Raw genomic sequence first — 20,771 nt, 5'->3', positions numbered from 1 at the left:
CTCTGTTTCTTTGTTGCTTTTTTTTTTTGTCTAGTTGATCTATTTGTGACAGTGGAATATTGAGGTACCCACTATAATTATGTTAATGTTTATCTGGTTTTTCATGTCCAATAGTGTTTGTTTAGTTTAGTTTTTTTGTTGTTGTTGTTTGTTTTGGTACCAGGGATCGAACTTGGGACCTTGTGCTTGTGAGGCAGGTGGCGGTGGAACCACTGAGCTAAATTCCCGGCTAGTAGTGTTTGTTTTATGAAATTGGGTGGGCCAGTGTTCAGTGTATATGTTTGTAATTGTTATCTCAGTTGTTCTCTCTTCCTGTTGAATTGTTCCTCTAACCAATATATAGTGACCTTCTTAGCTTCTCCTGATCAGTTTTGGCTTGAAGTCCACTTTATCTGACAACATAGCTACTCCTTGTTTTTGGGTTCCTGTGGCATGGAATATTGTTTTCCTTCCTTTGATTTTTAGTACGTGAATTTCTTTCTTTCTTTCTTTTTTAGACAAGGTCTCACTATGCAGTTCACTATGGCCTTGACTCACTATGTAGCCCAGACTGGCCTTGAACTTGTGACGATCCTTCTGTCTCAGCCTCCCGAGTGCTGGGATTACAGGTGTGCACCACCATACTTGGCTTAGTTTACGAATTTCTTTTTGGAATAAATGTATTTGTTGTATACAGCATATTATTAGATGTTGTTTCTTGATCTGTTCTGTCAGTCTGTGTCTTTTGATTGGGAAATTGAGACCATTCACATTGAGTTATTATTGAAAGGTACAGAGTTATTCTTCTTCTTGCATTACTTTCCTATTATGATTCCCTTCTGTTCTGTTTAACTGCTCACCCTGCCTGGTGTATTCATTTTATTAGACCTTTTATCATTGTTGGCTTCATTGTCTCTTTCTCAAATATCCTTTAGAATATTTTGGAGTGTTGATTTGGTGGTCATGAATTGTTTTAGGTCCTCTTTCTCATGAAAAGATTTTATTTCTCCATCAAATTTGATAGTTTTGCAGGATTTATCTGTGTGGGTTGGAAGGTGTTTTCTTTTAGGACTTGAAATACTTCATTCCAAGCTCTTCTGGCCTTTAATGTTTGTGTTGGGAAGCCTGCTGTAATTCTAATGGGTTTACTTTTATAAATGTTTTGTTGCTTTTTATGTAACAGCTTTTAAAATTCTGTTCTTGGGTTGAACTTCTGGGATTTTAACTGTGATGGAGATGTTCTTGTCTGATTGGCTATTTTGGGGGTTTTTTTTTGGTATTGGGGATTGAACTTGGGTCCTTGCACTTGGGAGGCAGGTGGTGGAACCACTGAGCTAAATCCCCGGCTATTTTGGGTTTTATATACCTCACTTATTTGTAAATTTCTTTCCCCATATTTGGAAAGTTTTCTGCTGTTATTTCTATAGTGTGGTTTTTTTTGGTACTGGGGATCAAACTCAGGACCTTGTGCTTTCGAGGCAGGGAGCAAAACCACTGAGCTAAATCCCCGGCCCTGAATAGAATTTTTAATCTGAATTTCTGTTTGGTACATTTTTTTTTTTTTTTTTTTTTTGGTACCAGGGATCGAACTCGGGTCCTTGCACTTGCAAGGCAGGCAGTACAACCACTGAGCTAAATCCCCAGCCCTCTATTTGGTACTTTTTCATGGACTCTAATTCTTTGCTAAATTGGTCATTCATTTTTTGTTGTCGTTTAGCTCAGCTAGCTGCTGCTGCTTTTTTTTTTTTTTTTGGTACTGGGAATCAAACTCAGGACCTTGGGCTTGCCAGGCAGGTACAGTACTGCTGAGCTAAATCCCTGGCCCATCAGTTAGTTTCTTATTAGTGTCTTCTGTAGACTTGCTGATTGGTTTATTAGGGCCATCATTTGTTTAGGTATATTTTCTTTGAGCTTGCTGAGCACATATTGATCCATTTTTTAAATCTTCTCTTTATAATTCAGCTGTGTGGCTTTTGATTCCTTCCCTCTCTATGCCCTATAGATCAGCTTTGAGGAGTTGGAAGTTTTGGGAGGCATTTTACAGCCTTGTCTTCTTATCTGTCTGTCTATCTATCTTTCTTTCTTTCTCTTTCTTTTGGTACCAGGGATTGAACTTGGGTCCTTGCGCTTGCGCAGCAGGTGGCAAAACCACTGAGCTAAATCCCTGGCCCCCTCTTTCTTTCTTTCTTTCTTTTCTTTTTTTGGTACCGAGGATCAAACTCAGGTCCTTGCTCTTGTGCAGCAGGCAGCAAAACCACTGAGCTAAATCCCCGGCCCTTCTTTCTTTTCTTTCTTTCAACAGTATTTTGCTATGTAGTCCAAGTTGGCCTTGAACTCACTATGTAGCCCAGGCTGGTTTCAAACTTGTGGTGGTCCTCCTGCCTCAGCCTCCTGAGTGCTGGGATTATAGGCTCCTCCCAACCCCCATACTGGGGATCGAACTCAGGACCTTGTGCTTATGAGGCAGGCGCAGTACCACTTCACTAAATCCCTGGCCCTGATTTATAGGCTTTTGACACCATTCCTTGTGTGTGTGTGTGTGTGTGTGTGTGTGTGTGTGTGTGTGTGTGTGTGTACGCGCGCACTGAGGTTTACAAGTTGGTTGTATGTAGTGGAAAACTTGTTGCTAATATGGAGACCCCTTTAGTTAGTGTCTGCTTTTCAGTGATGCACTCTGGGCATGGCTAACTGTAGGCCTTTTGCCCCTGTCCAAAGATCCAACCACCTCTCTTTATTTGGGAGTGGAGCCTGCTGTGTATTTGGCCTAGCACCCAGTTCTCCAGTAATGAACCACAGTATTGTTAATGAAACAAAGGCAATCCAGATAGTGGCTAAAGAGAAAAATCAGTTTATAGCAACAAGTATGCCACCTTGACTATAGCAGTAAAATCAATGGCGGTAGTGTCAAAGACAAACTGGATATTGACATACCCTAGGAACCAAAAATGTACCACCCTTAACCATAGAAAAGAGACCTGTAATTATAAACACTAAGACAAACCAAATGTTGACAGTGAATAGCTACTAAATGCAACAACTATACCTCCACTAATAGAACAATATTGAACAGTAATAGTGTAGAGTTAACTATCTAAAGATTCAGAGTGTTTAATGATTATACTACTGGTAGTAAAGATGAGAGGGGGATGGGAAACCAGAAAATGAAAAAAGTAAAATTTAAAAATTAATGAACGCCTGCCTCGCAAGTGCAAGGTCCTGAGTTTGATCTCCGGTACCAAAAAAAAAAAAATGATGAGGAAGAGATAAAAGTGAGATAAAGGATCCTATTGAGCAGTAAAATGAAATTAATAGTGTTAGACAAAAAGTAATAAAAGAACAAATAAGAATTAATAAAAAGGGTACAAATAAAGACGAGAAAAAAGTTAAAAAGGAGGAGAGAGGGCAAAAAGGAGAGACCCCCCCCCCCAACAAACGAATGAACAAAACAGTGAAAGGGAAGATAAAGGTAAAAACACTGTCTAAAAAAAAATCCACAGATCCCTGGTACCAAAAAAACAAAACAAAACAAAAAATCCTCAGTATTTTTGGGTGAGTGGTCACTTTCTAACATTCACAGTCTTGGAATCCAGCAAGTCATGATTTTCTCTGCCTAGCTTTATGGCCTGTGGGTTTGTAAGGTGCCCCCTGCTCCAGAGGCCCCTCTGTCTGTATACACCCCTGACTGTGGCATCTGTGCAAGATGAGGCATGTCCTTGCTCACATTGGTAGGAGGAGAGAACAGTCAGACCACTGGTCTCTGCTGGAATTAGGGAGTGGGTTGGGGGTTCAAGCAGGCTGGACTTAAGGCCAGCACTTTCATACTGCCCTCCTCTGAAAGCCACACTGGCTGGCCTGATTTCTCATGATGGAGGGTGTGGCCTGTGTCTTTCTGACCTGTGTTTAAACTTCTCAGGGGGTCTATGTCTAGCCTGCGCCCTCTCAGCAATTATCTCCCATGGTTATCGGTCACCCAATCACTGTGGCAGGGTAACAGTGGAAACCCTGAAGTGGAGCTGTTTTGTAATTGTTTTGTGCCCCATTCTTAAATAATTAACCTTTTCCCGAAATGGTGTCTAATTAAGCACTCTGGCAATATAAAGGGCAATGCACTGGGTTTCTTCTTCAACTCTAGCCTGCAGGGAAGTAGTCACTTTTGAAGTAAACCCCATGTTATTTTTGTAGTTTACAGTAGCTGCGAGCTTCTCTTGGGGCTAGTATTGCTGAGCAGGTCTGAAATTTCTCCCTTGGTATGCCGACTCTCCAAGCTTACTTTCTCTGCCTGGGTGTTGGCCTTGTCCACAATCAGGTCAGTGGGTTGGTCAGTGCCTCTGCTGCTCTGTGCTGAGGAGAAACAAAACACAGAGCCAGCCCGGAATTGGCAGGTGACCATGGCCAGGTTATGAATCCACAGGTGCAAGGGCTGGGGATTTAGCTTAGTGGTTCTGCTGCCTGCCTTGCAAGGGAAAGGACCTGAGTTCAATCCCCGGTTCCAAAAATAAATAAATAAATAAGTAAACCCACAGGTGCAGAGTTAGTTGTGAGGCCACTATATGGCTCAGGTCCATCTGGTCCATGGGGGCCCAGAGGCCCCCATGCAATTCATGGGAGTGTGGGTCCAAATTGGGTGGGATTTTATTGCTGAGTTTTAAGAGTTCTTTTTTATTTTATTTTATTTTTTGATACAGGGTTTCACTGTGCAGTTTAGGCTGACCTTGAGCTCATTATGTAGCCTAGGCTGGCCTCAAACTTGGAGATCTTTCTGCTTAGCCTCCTGAGTGCTGGGATTACAGGTTTGTGCACCCATACCCAGGAAGAGTTTTTTTAAATGACTTTTCTTTTTATTCTCTTGAAAATGTCCTCTTTTTTTTTTAGTAGTACTGGAGATTGAACCTAGGGCCTTTGCACCGAACTATACATCCACAGCCCTGTTTTGTTTTTTATTTTGAGACAAGGTTTACTAAATCATTGAGTTTCTCAGTCTGACTTCAACCGTGTCCCATTGATCTATTTGTCCATTCGTTTGCACTATCTTGATTACCATAGCTATCTTAAATATTGAAGTTGGGTAGTATTAGTCCTCTGGCGTTCTACCCTTTCAATATTGTACTGTCTAGTCTTTTATCTTTTTATATAAATTTTAGAATTTGTTTGTTGCTACCCACAAATAACTTGCTGGGTGTCCTGTCTGTTTTGTAGTAGAAGGCTCAACACAGAACGTAAATGCAAATACTCAGTTGAGCAAAAGAGGAGCTAATGCTCAAGTACAAATAGAAGACACAGTTCTTTTGTTCTAAATGAATACTTAACACAACTCAGGTCCCACAAGTGTCTGGACTCAGCTTAGCAAAACTGCCTCACACATGGACCCCTAGTGATGATATGACTCCCCCAACTCCATGTCATCAATACATAGAGCAGAGGTACCACTGGTTGAACATGATCACAGTATGCCTCTTTACTAGAGCCTTCTCCAGTCCTACAGACATGATCTGGCCAGGACAAAGATGATTAGAATTTTTCAAAAGTCAGTGGCTCATAACAATTAAATGTTCTCCATGATTCTCATGGTTTCCCACTTGCTGGGATTTTGATCGGGATTGCATTGAATCTACAGATGAAGTTGGGAAGAATTGCCATCTTGAAAAATTGAGGCCAGGTGTGGTGTGCATGTCTGTAATCAATCCCAGTACTAAGGAAACTGAGGCAGGAGGATCATTGGGAGTTCAAGGTTATTCTAGGCTACATAGTAAATTCAAAGCCAGTCTAAACTACACAGCGAGATCCTGTCTCAAAAAAAACAAAAAGAAAAAAAACAAAAAGAAAAAAAACAAAAATACTGAGTCTTTCTATGAACGTTTATTCCATGTGTTTAGTTCTTTGATATCTTTCATCAGAATTTAGTAGTTTTTCCTCATGTAGGTCTTGTACATATTTTGTTAGATTTATGTCTAAATATTTCATTATAAATGATAATGGGTTTTGTTTTTGTTTTGGAACAAGGGATCATACCCAGGGCCTCCTCCTGCTGGGCAAGCCTGTGTCACTGTGCTGTGTATCCCCAGCCCTTTTTTATTTTGAAACAGTGTCTTAGTAAGTTGTCCAGGCTGGCCTTGAATTTTTGATCTCACTACCTCCATCATTTTAGTAGCTGGAACCACAGGGGTACACTATCACACATGATTTGTTAATGTGTTTTTAATTTCAAATTTCACTTGTCCGTTGCTAGTATATAGGAAAGTAGTTCACCTTTATATATTAACCCTGTATCCTGCAATCTTGCTATAGTATGTTATTCCAAGAGCGTTTTTTGTCAATTCTTTTCGTTTTCTACATAGGCAGTCATGTCTCCTGCAAACAAAGACAGTTTTATTGCTTCCTTCCTAATCTGTGTGCTTTCTTTCCTTTCCTTGACTTTGTGCACTAGTTCGGATTTCTAATATGATTTTTTTTTGGTACCTGGGATCGAACCCAGGACCTTGCACTTTTGAGGCAAGTGTGGTGCCACTGAGCTAAATCCCTGACCCTTCTAATATGATTTTTTTTTTCTTTTTTGGGTACCAGGGATCGAACTCGGAACCTTGGGCTTGTGAGGCAGGCGCCAGAACCACTGAGCTAAATCCCCAGACCCCTAATATGATTTTTAAAGAGTGGTTAGAGAAGATAACTTTGCCTGGTTCTTGTTTTTATTATTTATTTTTATATAATTTGTACAATACTGGGAATGGAACCCAGAGGTGTGTTACCACTGAGTTACATCTCTAACCCTTTTTATTTTTTAATTTTGAGATAGGGTCTCACTAAGTTGTCCCCTTTGCCCTTGGCCTGTTTCCTTCTACTTCAGCCTTCCAGATTGCTGGGATTGTTCCTGTTTTTAGTGGGAAACTTTTGAAGTTGTCACCATTAGGTATGCTGTTAGCTGTAAAGCTTTTATGGTTTTCATTTTTTTTTTTTTTTTTTTTTTTTGGTACCGGGGATCGAACTCAGGTCCTTGCTGGATTTCATTATTAAGCTGAAGTTACATTATTTTCTGAGAGTTTACTTTTTATCATGAATGGGTGTTAGATTTTGTCAAATGCCTTTTCTGCATCTATTGATATACTGCTGGTTATTCCAAAGAGAGAAATTGCAGAAGTGAAAAAGGACTTCATTTGAGATGGTAGGAAATGCAGTTCTGGAGACATGAGTTCAGATAGCTCTGAATCAGTGTTCTGAGGAAGGCAGGAAAAGTGGGGCTTACATGCTCAAAAGAAGGGGGCTACATGACTGATAGAAGATGAATACAAGAATGTATAAGCAGAATAAAAATCTCCATAAAATAAGAATCAGTAACCTTTTGAGATGCATTTTGAGCCTCTGAGTGCCATATGAGTTGTCCAGTTGTTTAGATTGTTCCTTATGACCTCGGTCAAAGGGCAAAGGTGACCACAGTTCTAATCAAGCAGCTCAACCTGTGCATGTGTTTGCAACTGTAATGGCCCCGATTCCATTTTGAAAAGCTCTCTCAGTGTTTCTTTCATTGTGATGAAAACGCCTTGTTGACATTAGATTATATAAGTTAAATTTTGATTGTTGACCTTATAATCCTAAGATTAGGTCTCAGTCCTTGATGAGCCGGGGCTCCCAGACGAGGAACTTCACTAGTGCTTTTTAGTTTTTACCTGCCTTAGCTGGGGCAGTATGGAGTAATATATTTCCCTCTCCCAGGCAGGTTAGACTTTGAGAAAACCACAGTAGGTTAGGCACTGACAAAATAGCTTCTCCTGAGGGCAGACAATTAAAAAAGACAGACTACTATGAGGGGTTGAGGGGTGGTGCTCTGCTTTTCTTTTTTAGTTTAGTTTAGTTTTTGTTTTTTGGCACTGGAATTGATGACAGGGCCTTTGTAGTGAGCTACATTCTCTGGCCTTTTTTTGTTTGTTTGTTTAATGAACCCTTCTTATAGTTAGTTGCTTAGGTGATACCTGAACTTTTGATTCTCCTGCTTCAGCCTCCCAAGTGCCGAGGTTATAGGAATGCACTACAATGAGGGGATCAAACTCAGAAACTTGTGCTTGTGAGGCAGGTGGCGGGACCACTGAGCTAAATCCCCAGCCCTGCTGGGCTGTATTTGAAAATGCTTTCGTTTCTTCTCCATCTGGTGGGAGCATGAGATTTTTTTTCCCTTCCAGTAGTCACTGTGAACATCTGGTAGAGTTTCAGGAGGTTAAAAAAAATGTTTGGGACTCCATGATTGGTCCCCCTGAAGTGTTTTTTTTTGTTGTTGTTGAGGTTGTTCTTTCTTTGTTTTTTTTTTGAGGTACTGGGAGCTGAACCCTGGGCCTTTACTGTGAACTACATCCCAGTCCCTTCTTAAAATAAATTTATTTATCTTTTGAGGTTTTTTGAGACAGCATCTCACTGTGTTCTAGGCTGGCCTTGAATTCACTGTGTAGCCCAGGCTAGCGTGGTGATCCTCTTGCTTCCACTTCAGTGCTGAGATTACAAGTGTGTGCCACCACACCTGGCTCAAAATGTTTTGAGACAGTCTTGGTAAGTCAGTCACTAAGGTTGGGCTCTGGCTTACAGACCTTTTGTCTTAGCCTTCCAGAGTCTGAGATTACAGGTGCCACTGCACCTGGCCTCCGATGAAGTTTTTGGCTATGTGTTGTCCACACTGAGCACCCAACGATGTTTTAGTTGTTTTGCAGATTTTTCTGCCTCGCACTGGTTCCCGTGGAGGTTTCTGTTCTGACAGTGTATTGTTCGGTCTCTGCCTGCCTGTTCAGTTTTAGAGGGGCATTCTGCCCTGTGACTTCATTTCACTAATGGATCTGAGAATTGATTTTTTTCCCCCCAATTTGTTCAGCTTTTTGCTTGTTTGGATCATGTGACTTCTTCCAAGCTATTTTCTCTCTTGGTAGTACTGGGGATTGAACCCAGGGCCTTTGCACTGAGCTGCATCCCCAGTCCTTTTCATTTTTTATTTCTAGACAAAAACTTCATAAGTCACTAAGTTGCCCTGGCTGGGCTCAAACCTGTGATCTGCCTCAACCTTCCACAGTGCTGGGATTATATGTGTGCACCACCATGCTTGGTTCTTTTATTTTTTTTATTTTAATTTTTTGGTACTGGGGATCAAACTCGGGTACATGCGCTTGCGCAGCAGGCGACAAAACCACTGAGCTAAATCCCCGGCCCATTCTTTTAAAGCCTCTTATGTGCCAGACTAAAAACCAGAAGTTTGGTGCATTATTTTATTTCTTTTTTTGTATTATTTTATTTTATTTCTTTATTTTTGGTTCTGGGCATTGAACTTAGGCCTTCCCTCATATTAAGCATGCATGTGCCCCCCTGAAGAACTGCACTCTCAGCCTGAGTGGTATTTCAGTACCTACTCTGTGCTATGTATGTGCTTCTGCCTGTAAGCTGATTACTATTTTCCTTCCTGGTTTTCCCCTCTAATTGATTTTTCACACAATTTTGTATCTGCCTGGGGACAGCCTCTTTAGCTTTCCACACTGTGATTGTAATCTCCACCTCTTTCACAATGTATTTACACATCTCACTCAATGTACTTAGTACTCCTTTTATTGAGTATTGCAGTAGCCCAGGGGTTAATGCTAAATCAATCAAAAAGTTAGGTCTGAGAGATCATCGTTGGCTAAGAGGAATGCCTGGACCACTTCTTGAGAAAGTGGGAGTGTGAACCCTGAAAGGTAGAAGGACCTTTCAAATGGGAAGAGTAGACAGAGGCAGACTACTAAGATACAAGGATGCTAAGGAGAAAGGCTTGAAATTTGTATTTTAGGAACTGGTTCTGGGATGGCCTGGAGGAAAGCTAAGAGGGGAGAGAGACTAGAAGCTGGGAATTAGGAGAGAAAGCTGCTTTAGTGTAGGCCACAAAGGAGGACTTGGATTTGAGAACACCTTAAAGGAGGAAAGAATTTGGAAGATAAGGAGAGGACCTGGCTTTGGAGATTAGGAAGAGTTTTGAGCCTGGATGAATGGGAAAAGAGTACTACTATTGTAGGTGAATCAGAAGGATGACATCATCATCATTATTATTATTATTATTATTATTATTATTATTATTATTATTTTGTACGAGGGATCGAACTCAGGACCTTCTGCTTGCAAGGCAGGTGTCGGAACCACTAAGCTAAATCCCTGGCCCTATTTTGTTTTTTTGTTTGTTTTTTGATACAGGGTCTCACTATGTAATTCAGGCTGGCTTTGAACTCACTATGTTGCCCAGGCTGGCAGTAATTCTTCTTCTTCAGCCTCCCAAGTGCTGGGATTACAAATGTGCGCCACCATGCCTGGCTAGGAAGACATTATTTTGAATAGAGGTAGGAAAAGACTGAGTTGGAAGTCAAGCTAGAGATAGATTGGTGTTTCAATTTGGGGGAGGGGAAAATAGATAAAAGTTGCAGGGAAAGTATTAAAAATCAGAAGGATAGTTTTCAAATGGGAGTGATTTTTGCCCCTCCCTCTGACATCTGATAATGACTGGACACAAATTTGATTGTCATGATGTGGTAGAGGTACAACTGGCATTTAGTGGGTAAAGGGCAGGGATATTGCTGAACTCCTGCAGTGCACAGAGTAGCCACCTCCTTCCCTCAGCAATGAATCATCCTGTCCCAAATGTTAGCAGTGCTGAGGTTGAGCCACCCTGGAGTGGAGGACTTGAGATGGAGCTTTATTCTCTTCCTTCCATCACTTCTCAAAGATTAACCTTTGCTTTGCGGTTGATCCTCATAATGTCTTTTTTTTTTTTTTTTTTTTTTTTTTTTGTTCCAGGCATCAAACTCGGGACCTTGCGCTTGCAAGGCCAGCGCTGGAACCACTGAGCTAAATCCCCAGCCCAGTTGATCCTCATAATGAACAGCTGACATCTCATGGACTCCTTATAAGCATCTCTATTAAATTCTGCTGCTTTAGGCTTGGAGGCATTGAGTAACTTGGCCAGGGTCATAGAGCTCATCTGTGCAGAGGCAGGAGTCCCTCTGGACTAGACTTCTAAGCCTGTTCTCTGTGTGTCTGGGGGTCATATTGGGCATTGAACACAGGGCTTCACATTGTGTTATATCCCCAGCCTTTTTATATTGTTTTTCTGTTTTGAGACAGAGTCTCACTAAATTGCTAAATTAGCTAGGCTGGGCTTGAACTTGTGATCCTTCTGCCTCAGCCTCCCATTGAGCTGAGACTACCACACCTGGCTCAAAACTTGTTTTAATTGTGCTCTGTGTTGAGAGCTCCAGGTTGAGATACCCGCTCTTGATTGCTACCTATAGATACTTGTCATTTTACTGCACTTCCCCCCAACACACACCTGAGTTGAGGTTGTTTTAAATTGTTTTAGATGGTTAGAAGACATTTTTCAAAAATCCACTTTTTTAGTATTGTGTTTAAATTCAGTAACTGTTTTGTTAATGTACTATGTTCTATTTTTATTTGCCGTGTAGCCAGTCCTATAGCCAAGCTTCATTTTTCTGCCATATATTTGGGTAAAAAGAAAAAAGGATTTATTCAAAGCTAGATCCGAGGAGATGGAGGGCCTTATTTGTCTCTGATCTCCATCTCACCATGTACAGGTGTGTTGGGGTGTTTTATAACACGAAACAGTTTGTGTTTGTTTTTTTTTTTGGTACCAGGGATCGAACTCGGGTCCTTGCACTTGTGCAGCAGGCAACGAAACCACTGAGCTAAATCCCCGGCCCTGTCACGAAACAGTTTGGAAAGGAATGTAGTGGAACAATTTCATCCCTTTATGGACCCAGACTTCTACCTCTGTTGCCTTAAGAGAGTGAATTTGGGCTTGACCTCCTGGTGCCAGGATCTGTATATTCTGTCCATTCCTCTAGGAGAGGAGAGGGTGAGTGACCTGTTTATACCCTAGGCCTGAGGGAGTCTGGAAGCCACTTAACTCAAAGGAATTAAGCTTCAGGCCGCGGGCTTAGCTCATTGATTCTGCCGCCTGCCTTGCAAGCGCAAGGACCCGAGTTCAATCCCCGGTACCAAAAAACAAAACAAAACAAAACAAAGGAATTAAGCTTCCATTTTTCAGTGTCCATTACAATTTGACTTTTGGATGCTCTTTCCTAAACTGCTCACTGTGTTTTCTCCTGAGTCAGGCCCTAGCCTTGGGGATAGTCCTCCGTGCGTGGCACTGAATGCTATGTGTCTTGTGGGAAGTTTGCAGAGGGTTTTGGTTTTGTTTTGTTTTGTTTTGTTTTGTTGCTTTTCAGTAAAATAGAGATGCTTAGGTGTAGATCAGATAACTTGCCATTTTGAGTTAGCAGATGAAATTAAAAAAAAAAGTACGTGCTAGAGAATTGAGCTGAGGGTCTTGAGGATTCTAGGAAGCGCTCTGTCACTAGGCTACATCCCCCAGCCCTAGCCCCAACCCCAGCCCTTTGGGTTAAGAGTTTCTCTGGAACAGATGTTCCTCAGGTTTATCATTTGCTTGAGCATAGGGTATAGGTAACATAGCTCATTTTGCTTAGATGCTGCCTGACATGATAGTTGGATTGTGCTGTGGACTGTGGAACAATGGACCCAATGCAAAGAAAGAAAAATAGGGCAGAGAAAAACAAGCTGGCTAGATCTAGAACCTTCTCTCAGGTCCAGGATGGAAAAGCCACCAAAAAGCAAATTAGTCCTTGTTATTAAATATTTTTATGAAAGAATAACTTTTTGACTTTTTATAGGATTCAATCAGGCATTTCAGAAATAAAAGGGCGGCCAGGTTATGAAAATCCTGGAAAGTACCCAGAATATTATCTTGACTGGAGGAAGGAAGTTTGCAGGAAAGGTTCAATTAACTAGAGCCCAATTCACAGATATTTTTCTATAGTCTTTTAAGAGAAAGTGTGAAATAAGGCCAGGCCTGGTGGTGCACGCCTGTAGTCCCAGCACTCAGGAGGCTGAGGCAGGAGGATTGCCGTGAGTTTGAGGCCAGCCTGGGCTACATAGTGACACCCTGTCTCAAAAAAAAAAAAAAACTGAAAGGGCCGGGGATTTAGCTCAGTGGTTTCGCCGCCTGCTGTGCAAGCGCAAAGACCTGAGTTTGGTACCCGGTACCAAAAAAAAAAAGTGAAATAAGAAAAAGCAAGATTATTATAAGAATTACAAACATTCCCTAGTACTAGATCTTCTTATTCCTAGTCATAGTATTTGACTCACTGATCACTGACTTGTTTTTTGTTGTTGTTGTTGTTTTTGGTAGTTCTAACAGTTTGGGGCATTGGTGCCAAAGACCTTGACTCTTTGATTTTGGCTGTCATTAAACAGTAATTGACAGCTTACTTACTAAAGCACATGAGCCACAGAGATGGCAGAGAACACAATAGATGAAGATTTCCAGGTTCTGAGTTTGTTTTGGCCAAACTAGCCTGCCTTCCTTCTGTGAGAGTATGGGACAAGCTTCGAATCAAGCCACACAGTTTAGAACAGTAGCTCATCTGTTTGCTCTGGCATTTATTTGAGCATTCAAGAGACAAGAAGAAAAACAAAGGCTTTTAACCCTGATGTAATCCCTGTCCTGTTGCTTGGTAACCAGAAGCCCATGTTGGTTGTGACTGGATGTGGCAGGAGATTCTGATAAAGTACTTGGAGTAATTGTTGCCCTGGGGACAGCAGAAAACTTAAATATGACATAGTTATATTGTCTAGAAACACAGTTTTTTTAACTTGTTAAGAAAAAAATCACATTGGTTGTTCTTTTTTAAAAAAACAGGCTTATTATGCTATAGTTCACTGCCGTACCATTTGTATCCCACCAAGCATGACACTGGGTCCTGCAGACCCATCCCTTACTTTTCTGTTGTATGTTTGTACTCTAGCGTAATAGTAGTTGCCTGTGCGTTTTAGTACCTTTCCCTGAGGGATACAGGAAACAATCTATGAGTTTACCCACTTGGTATGATGAATGGCAAAGTATGTGCATGTGTGCAAAAGTGGCAAAGTGAAATCTTTACCCACATTATGCTCCATCTAACTGGTTTTGTGTATGTGTACTCAAGCATCACAGAGGGTCCAATAGACTCACAGGACTCTAGGACTTTTTTTTTTTTTTTTTTTGGTACTGGGAATCGAACTTGGGACCTTGCTCTTGTGAGGCAGGTGCTGGAACCACTGAGCTAAATCCTTGGCCCTAGGACTTGTATTTTAAAAAAGCTTTCTTTTGATTTTTCTGGTAGAATTAGCCCAATTTAGTACAATGGCACATGAAAAACTAGATTTGCAAGTTTTGGAGGATGTCAAAAATGAATTGTCAGATTACTTATGCATGGATGATGAAGACGATCCATTATGGTAAAATACATGTTTTCATAACAGAAGAGTAGTGTGGATGGATGATGATGATGATGATAACGACTACTTTGACACTGGCTGTGTGAGCCAAAGTTCCTTTTACAGTAGAATGGAGCAAGAATTGACTGATACAGACATAGGGAATGCATATCTCCTTGATTCAGAAGACGAAGAAAACATATTTGACTAGTAGAAATGTTGCGAAATGGCCACACAACCAAATGGAACAATCCAATGTTAGACCTAGGTCTGAAAATATAGTGAGGGTCTTGGCAGGGGTGAAATGTATTGGATGGAATGCCAGCACTGCCATTCAATGTTGGAAATTTTAACAGATGAAATGCTACAAGATGCTGTGAAATACACAAAGGCTGAAATGCAAGTAAGACGTTTGGTGTGCAACAATAGCCATATTCAAAAACGTACTACTTATGACACCTCACTAGCTGAACTAAAAACATTCATAGTTCTGCTGTATTTAGCAGAGATTTCTCATGGTAATTGCAGGAATATAAAAGACTTATGGAAAAGCAATGGGTTAAAATATGACATGAAAATTTATGCCTTTGTAGATATGAAGACTTATGGTTTCAATTTAGACATTTATCCTGGAATTCAGCTATCAGGTCCTTATTTCATATAGTACTAAACCAAATGATGTTATGAACAGACTTGTTGCTCCCATCTCTCAAACTAATTGGAATGTGGCATTTGACAGTTAATTTCCAATTGATGTTACATTTGCTACAGAACATAAGTTGACCAGCGCAGGAACTGTACGCAGAAACAAAGCAAAACTTCCAAATGAAATGTTGCAATTTCAAAAGAGAATTGTATAGTACAATCTTTGGAGTTCAGAAAGATTTACATTTGCCTTGTATATGGCAAAGGAAGAACAAACTGATACCACTGATGTCAACATTGCACTATGATGGAAATATTGATAGGGAAACCTTGACAAAACGGAAGCCTGAGATGGAAACTATACAACAAAACCAAAGATGGAGTAGATGTTGTTGGTGAGTTATGCAGCAACTATGATGTCACTTGAAACACAAAGCATTGGCCAATGATTGTATTTTACTTGATCCTAAACATGTGTGGCATAGTTTGATAGATTACAAAGAAAATAACAAGTGTAAAATATCACAGAAATTTTCTTAGAGAATTGGGACTAGAACTCATAAGAGATCATTTATAGCAGAGGAAAAACAAAATGTTTCTGCCCAAGGAACTACACAGAAAAATTGTGGCGCTTACTGCTGAGCTGATAGGTGAACAGACAGGTGCAGTTTCACAAAGACCTATTACAACAGGAAAACCTGTCGATTGTGCCCTATAAGAAAGGACAGGAAAACAAACCATACGTGCTATCAGTGTAAGTGATACTTGTATTTGGAACATGCAGTTGCCATGTGTGAAGACTGCCTTGGGTGTGACAGTTAAAGCAAAGGTTATTTCTGTGGTAGACTTTTATTTGTGTTTACATTGTAGTTCACATAGGGTTTTTTGGGGTTTTTTTGGTACTGGGGATCGAATTCAGGACTTTGCACTTGTAAAGCAGGCAGTAGTACCACTGAGCTAAACCCCCGGCCCTTCACATAGGTTTTTATTTCTGATGTTCTCTTAAGTTTTGTAAGCACATAAACAGCTGATGTGAAAATGTTGATGTCTATTCTAAGCACACATTACATATTTGATATTTTATTTTACTACTATCTTATTTCCCTGCTAAGTGCATGTTATACAATACAGTAGGAAGCTCCTGACAAAACAGGAAGAGAGGTGACAAGAATGGCCTGCTAGGGCTGAGGATTTAGCTTAGTGACGCCAGTGCCTGCCTCGCAAGTGCAAGGTCCTGAGTTCGATCCTCGGTGCCAAAAAAAAAAGAATGGCCTGCCATGTAGGAAAGGAAAGCTGAGCACATGTGCTGTCAGAGTAAGCGAGACACGTGCATGGAACATGCAGTTGTCTGTGTGAAGACTGCCTTGGGAGTGACAATTGAAGCAAAGCTTAGTTTTTTTGTTTGATTTTTTTGGTACTGGGGATCAAACTCAGGACCTCGTGCTTGTGAGGCAGGCAGCGGCACCACTGAGCTAAATTCCCAGCCCAAGCAAAGCTTATTTTTGTTGTAGAGTTCTATGGTATTTTTTTTTGGTACCGGGGATCAAACTCGGGACCTTGTGCTTGCAAGGCAGGCAGCGGAACCATTGAGTTAAATCCCCGGCCCTCTATTGGTATTTTCATTGTAGTTCATATAGGAATTTATTTCTGATGTTATTGCTTAGGGTTTTATAAGCAAGTACACAGCTGATGTGAAAATGTTGATGTCTATTCTAAGCACACAATACATATTAAGAATTTAATATTTCATTGATATTTTATGTTCCTATTAACTACACACTGTATGATATAAGAAACTCCTGACAAAACAGCAAGACCAATGAGATGTCAATTATGTCCTACAAAAAGGCCAGGAAAGCAAAACACATGTGCTGTCACTGTAGGCGATACGTGTGTATGGAACCTGTTGTTGTCATATGTGCAGACTGCCTTAGCTGTCATAATTGAAGGTTTTTTTTGTAAAGTGCTGTTGGTGTTTTCATTGTTTTTCACATAAGAATTTATTTGTGTTGTTCTCTTTTAGACTTTGAACACCAAAAAACAGTTGATGTTGAAAATTTTGATACTTTTTAAATAAATACTCAATAAGTCATAAAAATTCAATACTTTATTTTTGTGATTTTTTTTTCCTGCTAAGTACTCAGTTTAATATAATAACTCATAAGATTAAAATTAATAATTCATCAATGGAAATATTCTAAAGAATAAACGAGGGTCTGACAGACCCACATTTATATGCCTTTAAGACAAAATTAGTGTTGTGCTCCACAGGGATATTCACTCATTTAAAGTATGCAATTAAGTGCTTTTTAGTATATTTGCAGATACAAGCAGCCATCACCAAAGTTGATCTTAGAACATTTTCATCATCTCAAAAGGAAATCCTGTCCCTTTTGCCGCCTTTGTTGCCACCTCCTACCTCCTCCCTCCCATCCCAGTCCCTGGCAACCACTAATGTACTTTCACTTGCTATAGATTCCCTGTTCTGAACATTTCATGTGAATGTAGTGACATAATATGTGGAGTTTTGTGAATAGCTTTTTTCAGTTAGTGTAATGCTTTTAAGGTTCATCCATAAGGTAGCATGTAGTGCTTGTATCAGCACTTTATTCTATTTATTTATTTATTGGTGCCAGGGATTGAACTCGGGTCCTTGTGCTTGCTGCAAGGCAAGCGACGGAACCACTGAGCTAAATCCCGGACCCACTTTATTCTTTTTAATATGCAAGGTCTTGTAGGAGCAGCGGCACAAATCTGTAATCCTGAGGCATGAGGATAACAAGTTTGAGGCCAGCTGGGGCAGTTCACTGAGAATCTGTCTTAACTTAAAATTTAAAAGGGGGCTGGGGATTTAGCTCAGTGGCACCCCTCCTGACTTGCAAGGTCCTGAGTTTGATCCCCAATACCAAAAAAAAACAACAAAAAAACCCCAACCAAAACCAAAATTTAAAAGAGATGGGGGGGCCAGGGATTTAGCTCAGTGGTTCCACCACCTGCCTCGCAAGCGCCAGGTCCCGAGTTTGATCCCCAGTACCAAAAAAAAAAAAGAGAGCGATGGGGATGTAGCTCAGCACTCCTAGATTTAATCCCTCATACCACAAAAAGCGAAAGACAAGAAGCCAGGCATGGTGGCACATGCTTATAATCCCAGCATCCTGGGAGGCTGAGGCAAACAGATCCCAAGTTCAAGTTCAGCCTGGGCAATTTAGTGACTTGGCAAGACTGTCTCAAAATAAAAAAGGACTATGGATGTAGCTCGATTTGAAGGCCCTGGCTGGGTTCAATCCCTAGTAACACACACACACACACACACACACACACACACACACACACACACACACACACAAAAGAGGGAACCAGGAGAGAAGAGAAAGTCTTGCTGGGTGGCCCAGGGTGACTTCGTACTCCACAAAGTTTACCATTTTAACTGTTCTTAACTGTGTAGTTGTTGTTGTAATGTCCATGAACTTTTTCTTCTCAAACTGAAATTCCATCCCCATTAAATAATGATCCTCTGTCCCCTCTAAAAGCCCTTATAATAGTGCCCAGTCAGCATCTGTTTCCAGTTACAGTATCTTGTGTGTGCTGATCTGTAGTCCTGCCATCACCTTAATACTAGCCATTGTAAGACCCATTTTCAGACTTCTGAACTCCAGAACCATAAGATAACAAATCTGTGCTGTTTCTTAAAGTTTTGGGTCTTTTCTCTCCATTAGAAGTTTTTTTTTTCTTTTTCTTCTTTCCTCTTTTCTTTCTTTTAAAGTACTGGGGATCCATTCCAGGGGCACTCTACTACTGAGCTATCTCTAGCTAGCCCTTTTTGAGACCTGGTCTTGCTAAGTTGCCTGGCCTGCCCTCAAACTTTAATCTTCCTGCCTCAGCCTCCCCAGTTGCTAGGATTACAGGTGTGTACCACTGCACCTGGCAAAGCAGAAATTTCTTGAAGGGAAGGACCAGAGCATGTTTCAGCTGGGTTTTCCTTTTGCAGTATTAGGGAGTGAACCTAAGGGCCTTGGCACTGCTTTACATCTTAGCCCTTTTTATTTCTTTATTTTTGGTTCTTGCTATGTGGTTCTGTCTGTCCTTGAACTCACTGTGTAGCTCTGTCTGGCCTCAAACTTGAAGCAGTCCTCCTGCCTCAGCCGCCTGAGTGCTGGAATTATAAGCATGTGCCACCATGTCTGGCTCTTAAGTTTTGAGACAGTCTTACTAGTCACTAAATTGCCCTGGCTGGGCTTGAACTTGAGATGCTCCTGCTTCAGCCTTCCAGAGTGCTGGGATTACTGGTATATGGCTTCATGTTTTGACTTTGGTGTTGCCTGTGCTTTCTACTGTAGTGCTTTGCTTATGTAAATAGTACCTAAGATTTATTGACTAGTTAAAAATAGAATTTAGAGGGCCGGAGATGTAGCTCAGTGGTGCCATGCCTGCCTCGCAAGCGTAAAGTCCTGAGTTCTATTCCCCGGTACTGGGGGAAAAAAAGAATAGAATTTAGGAACTCTGAAGTCTGTCACAGCTGAAGTACATCTTATCTGTAATTGTTAATTGTGTAGAATTTTGTTTTCTGCATTTATTGCATAACTAACCTTCTGTACTTGATCATTTTCAACTCAGGCGGATAATTTGTCCCAAGGCTGTTCTTTTCCTGCGTAAATGGCTCTGTAACTTGCTTTTGGTCTTGGTAGACAGCTGAATCTGACTGTAGGATATTGAGGTCTCTTTTGGCTTTATGGAGAATCCCAATAACCAGTTAATGTTGCAAAAGAGATTCAAAATCAGTTGAATAATTTTTACTAACACTAGCCGAGAGAAGGTAGGTCTTGGAACCACAAACTAAGTGGGAAGCCTGTAGAAGAAGGTTTGAATATTGCCCCCAATTTCTTCCCCCTGGTAATAGTCTTACTTGGAGTCTTCCTGCCTCATCCTCTTAGTGCCTGGGATTACAGGTGTGCAGTAGCACCCTGGCTTGCCCCAAGATTTTATAGGGTGATTATGAAATACAGTGGTGGGGCTGAGGGGTAGCTCAGTGGTAGAGTCCTTGCTAAGCATGCGCATGAGGTCCTGGGTTCCATCCCAGCACCACAAAACAAAACAACAGAAAACCCCAGGAGATGAGATTGTATAATGGAAATCTTGAATTCTAAAAGAGTATGAGCCTGCATATGGGAATCCATGCATATGGGATGTCCCCATTCCTAGGGCTGAGGAGGGTCCTCTTCGGTTCTTGTCATTCTCTAGGTACATACAGGCAATTTCATTTAAAAAACAAAAACAAGGGGCTGGGGATTTAGCTCAGTGGCTCTGCACCTGCCTTGTAAGCACAAGGTCCGGAGTTCTATCCCCAGTACCAAAAACAAAATACTCCCGAACTCCACACTTTAAAAAAATGAAACAGATTAGGAATTTATCTCTCTTTAAATGTGACTCATGGAACTAATTGAAAAGTGGAGCTCATCATTGATGTTCCACGTATCCTGAGAGAATACAGGGAGCTTAGATGAGAACAGTTCTTGTATAACCCTGACTTCTCATGTGTACATTATCTACCCATGGAGAGACATGTTTGACCTCGTAGCACAAGTCCTCACTGTCTTCTGGTTCCCACAGGGGCGGCCTCAGTAACATGCTGTTCCAGTGCTCCCTACCTGACACCACGGCCTCTGTGGGCGATGAACCTAGGAAAGTGCTCCTGCGGCTGTATGGAGCCATCTTACAGATGGTGAGTTCAGGGGCTCCTTGGGAAGGGGGGCTGTTGACCTTTCTGATTTTCTTTCCTAAGATACCTGGAAAGAGATTCTAAATACTTTAGTGTTATACTAAAGATATTTAAATATATTGCCTTTATTTTAATTGGTTTGTACAACTTGGTT

At 41.0% G+C, this 20,771-nt stretch overlaps 1 protein-coding gene across 3 annotated transcripts in view; it reads left to right on the top strand.

Moving 5' to 3' along the window:
* The window catches only part of Chka (choline kinase alpha), a 62,250-nt gene that overhangs the window by 7,865 nt on the left and 33,614 nt on the right, over positions 1 to 20,771 (top strand). For 2 of the 3 annotated variants that reach the window (XM_004852196.3, XM_087205395.1), the window contains exon 2: positions 20,509 to 20,620. In XM_004852196.3, the coding sequence (XP_004852253.1) occupies positions 20,509 to 20,620 (112 nt within the window). Of the gene's footprint in view, positions 1 to 20,508; positions 20,625 to 20,771 lie in introns of all 3 variants that reach the window. The other variant, XM_087205396.1, reaches the window with a different exon arrangement.

The sequence above is a fragment of the Heterocephalus glaber genome, unplaced genomic scaffold (genome assembly GCF_053883595.1).
Source record: "Heterocephalus glaber isolate CG9 unplaced genomic scaffold, H.glaber_assembly_v1.0 deba00000594, whole genome shotgun sequence".
In the NCBI taxonomy this organism is placed as follows: domain Eukaryota; kingdom Metazoa; phylum Chordata; class Mammalia; order Rodentia; family Bathyergidae; genus Heterocephalus; species Heterocephalus glaber.
Note: the sequence above shows the minus strand (reverse complement) of the source record. Positions and strands in the feature narration are given on the sequence as shown.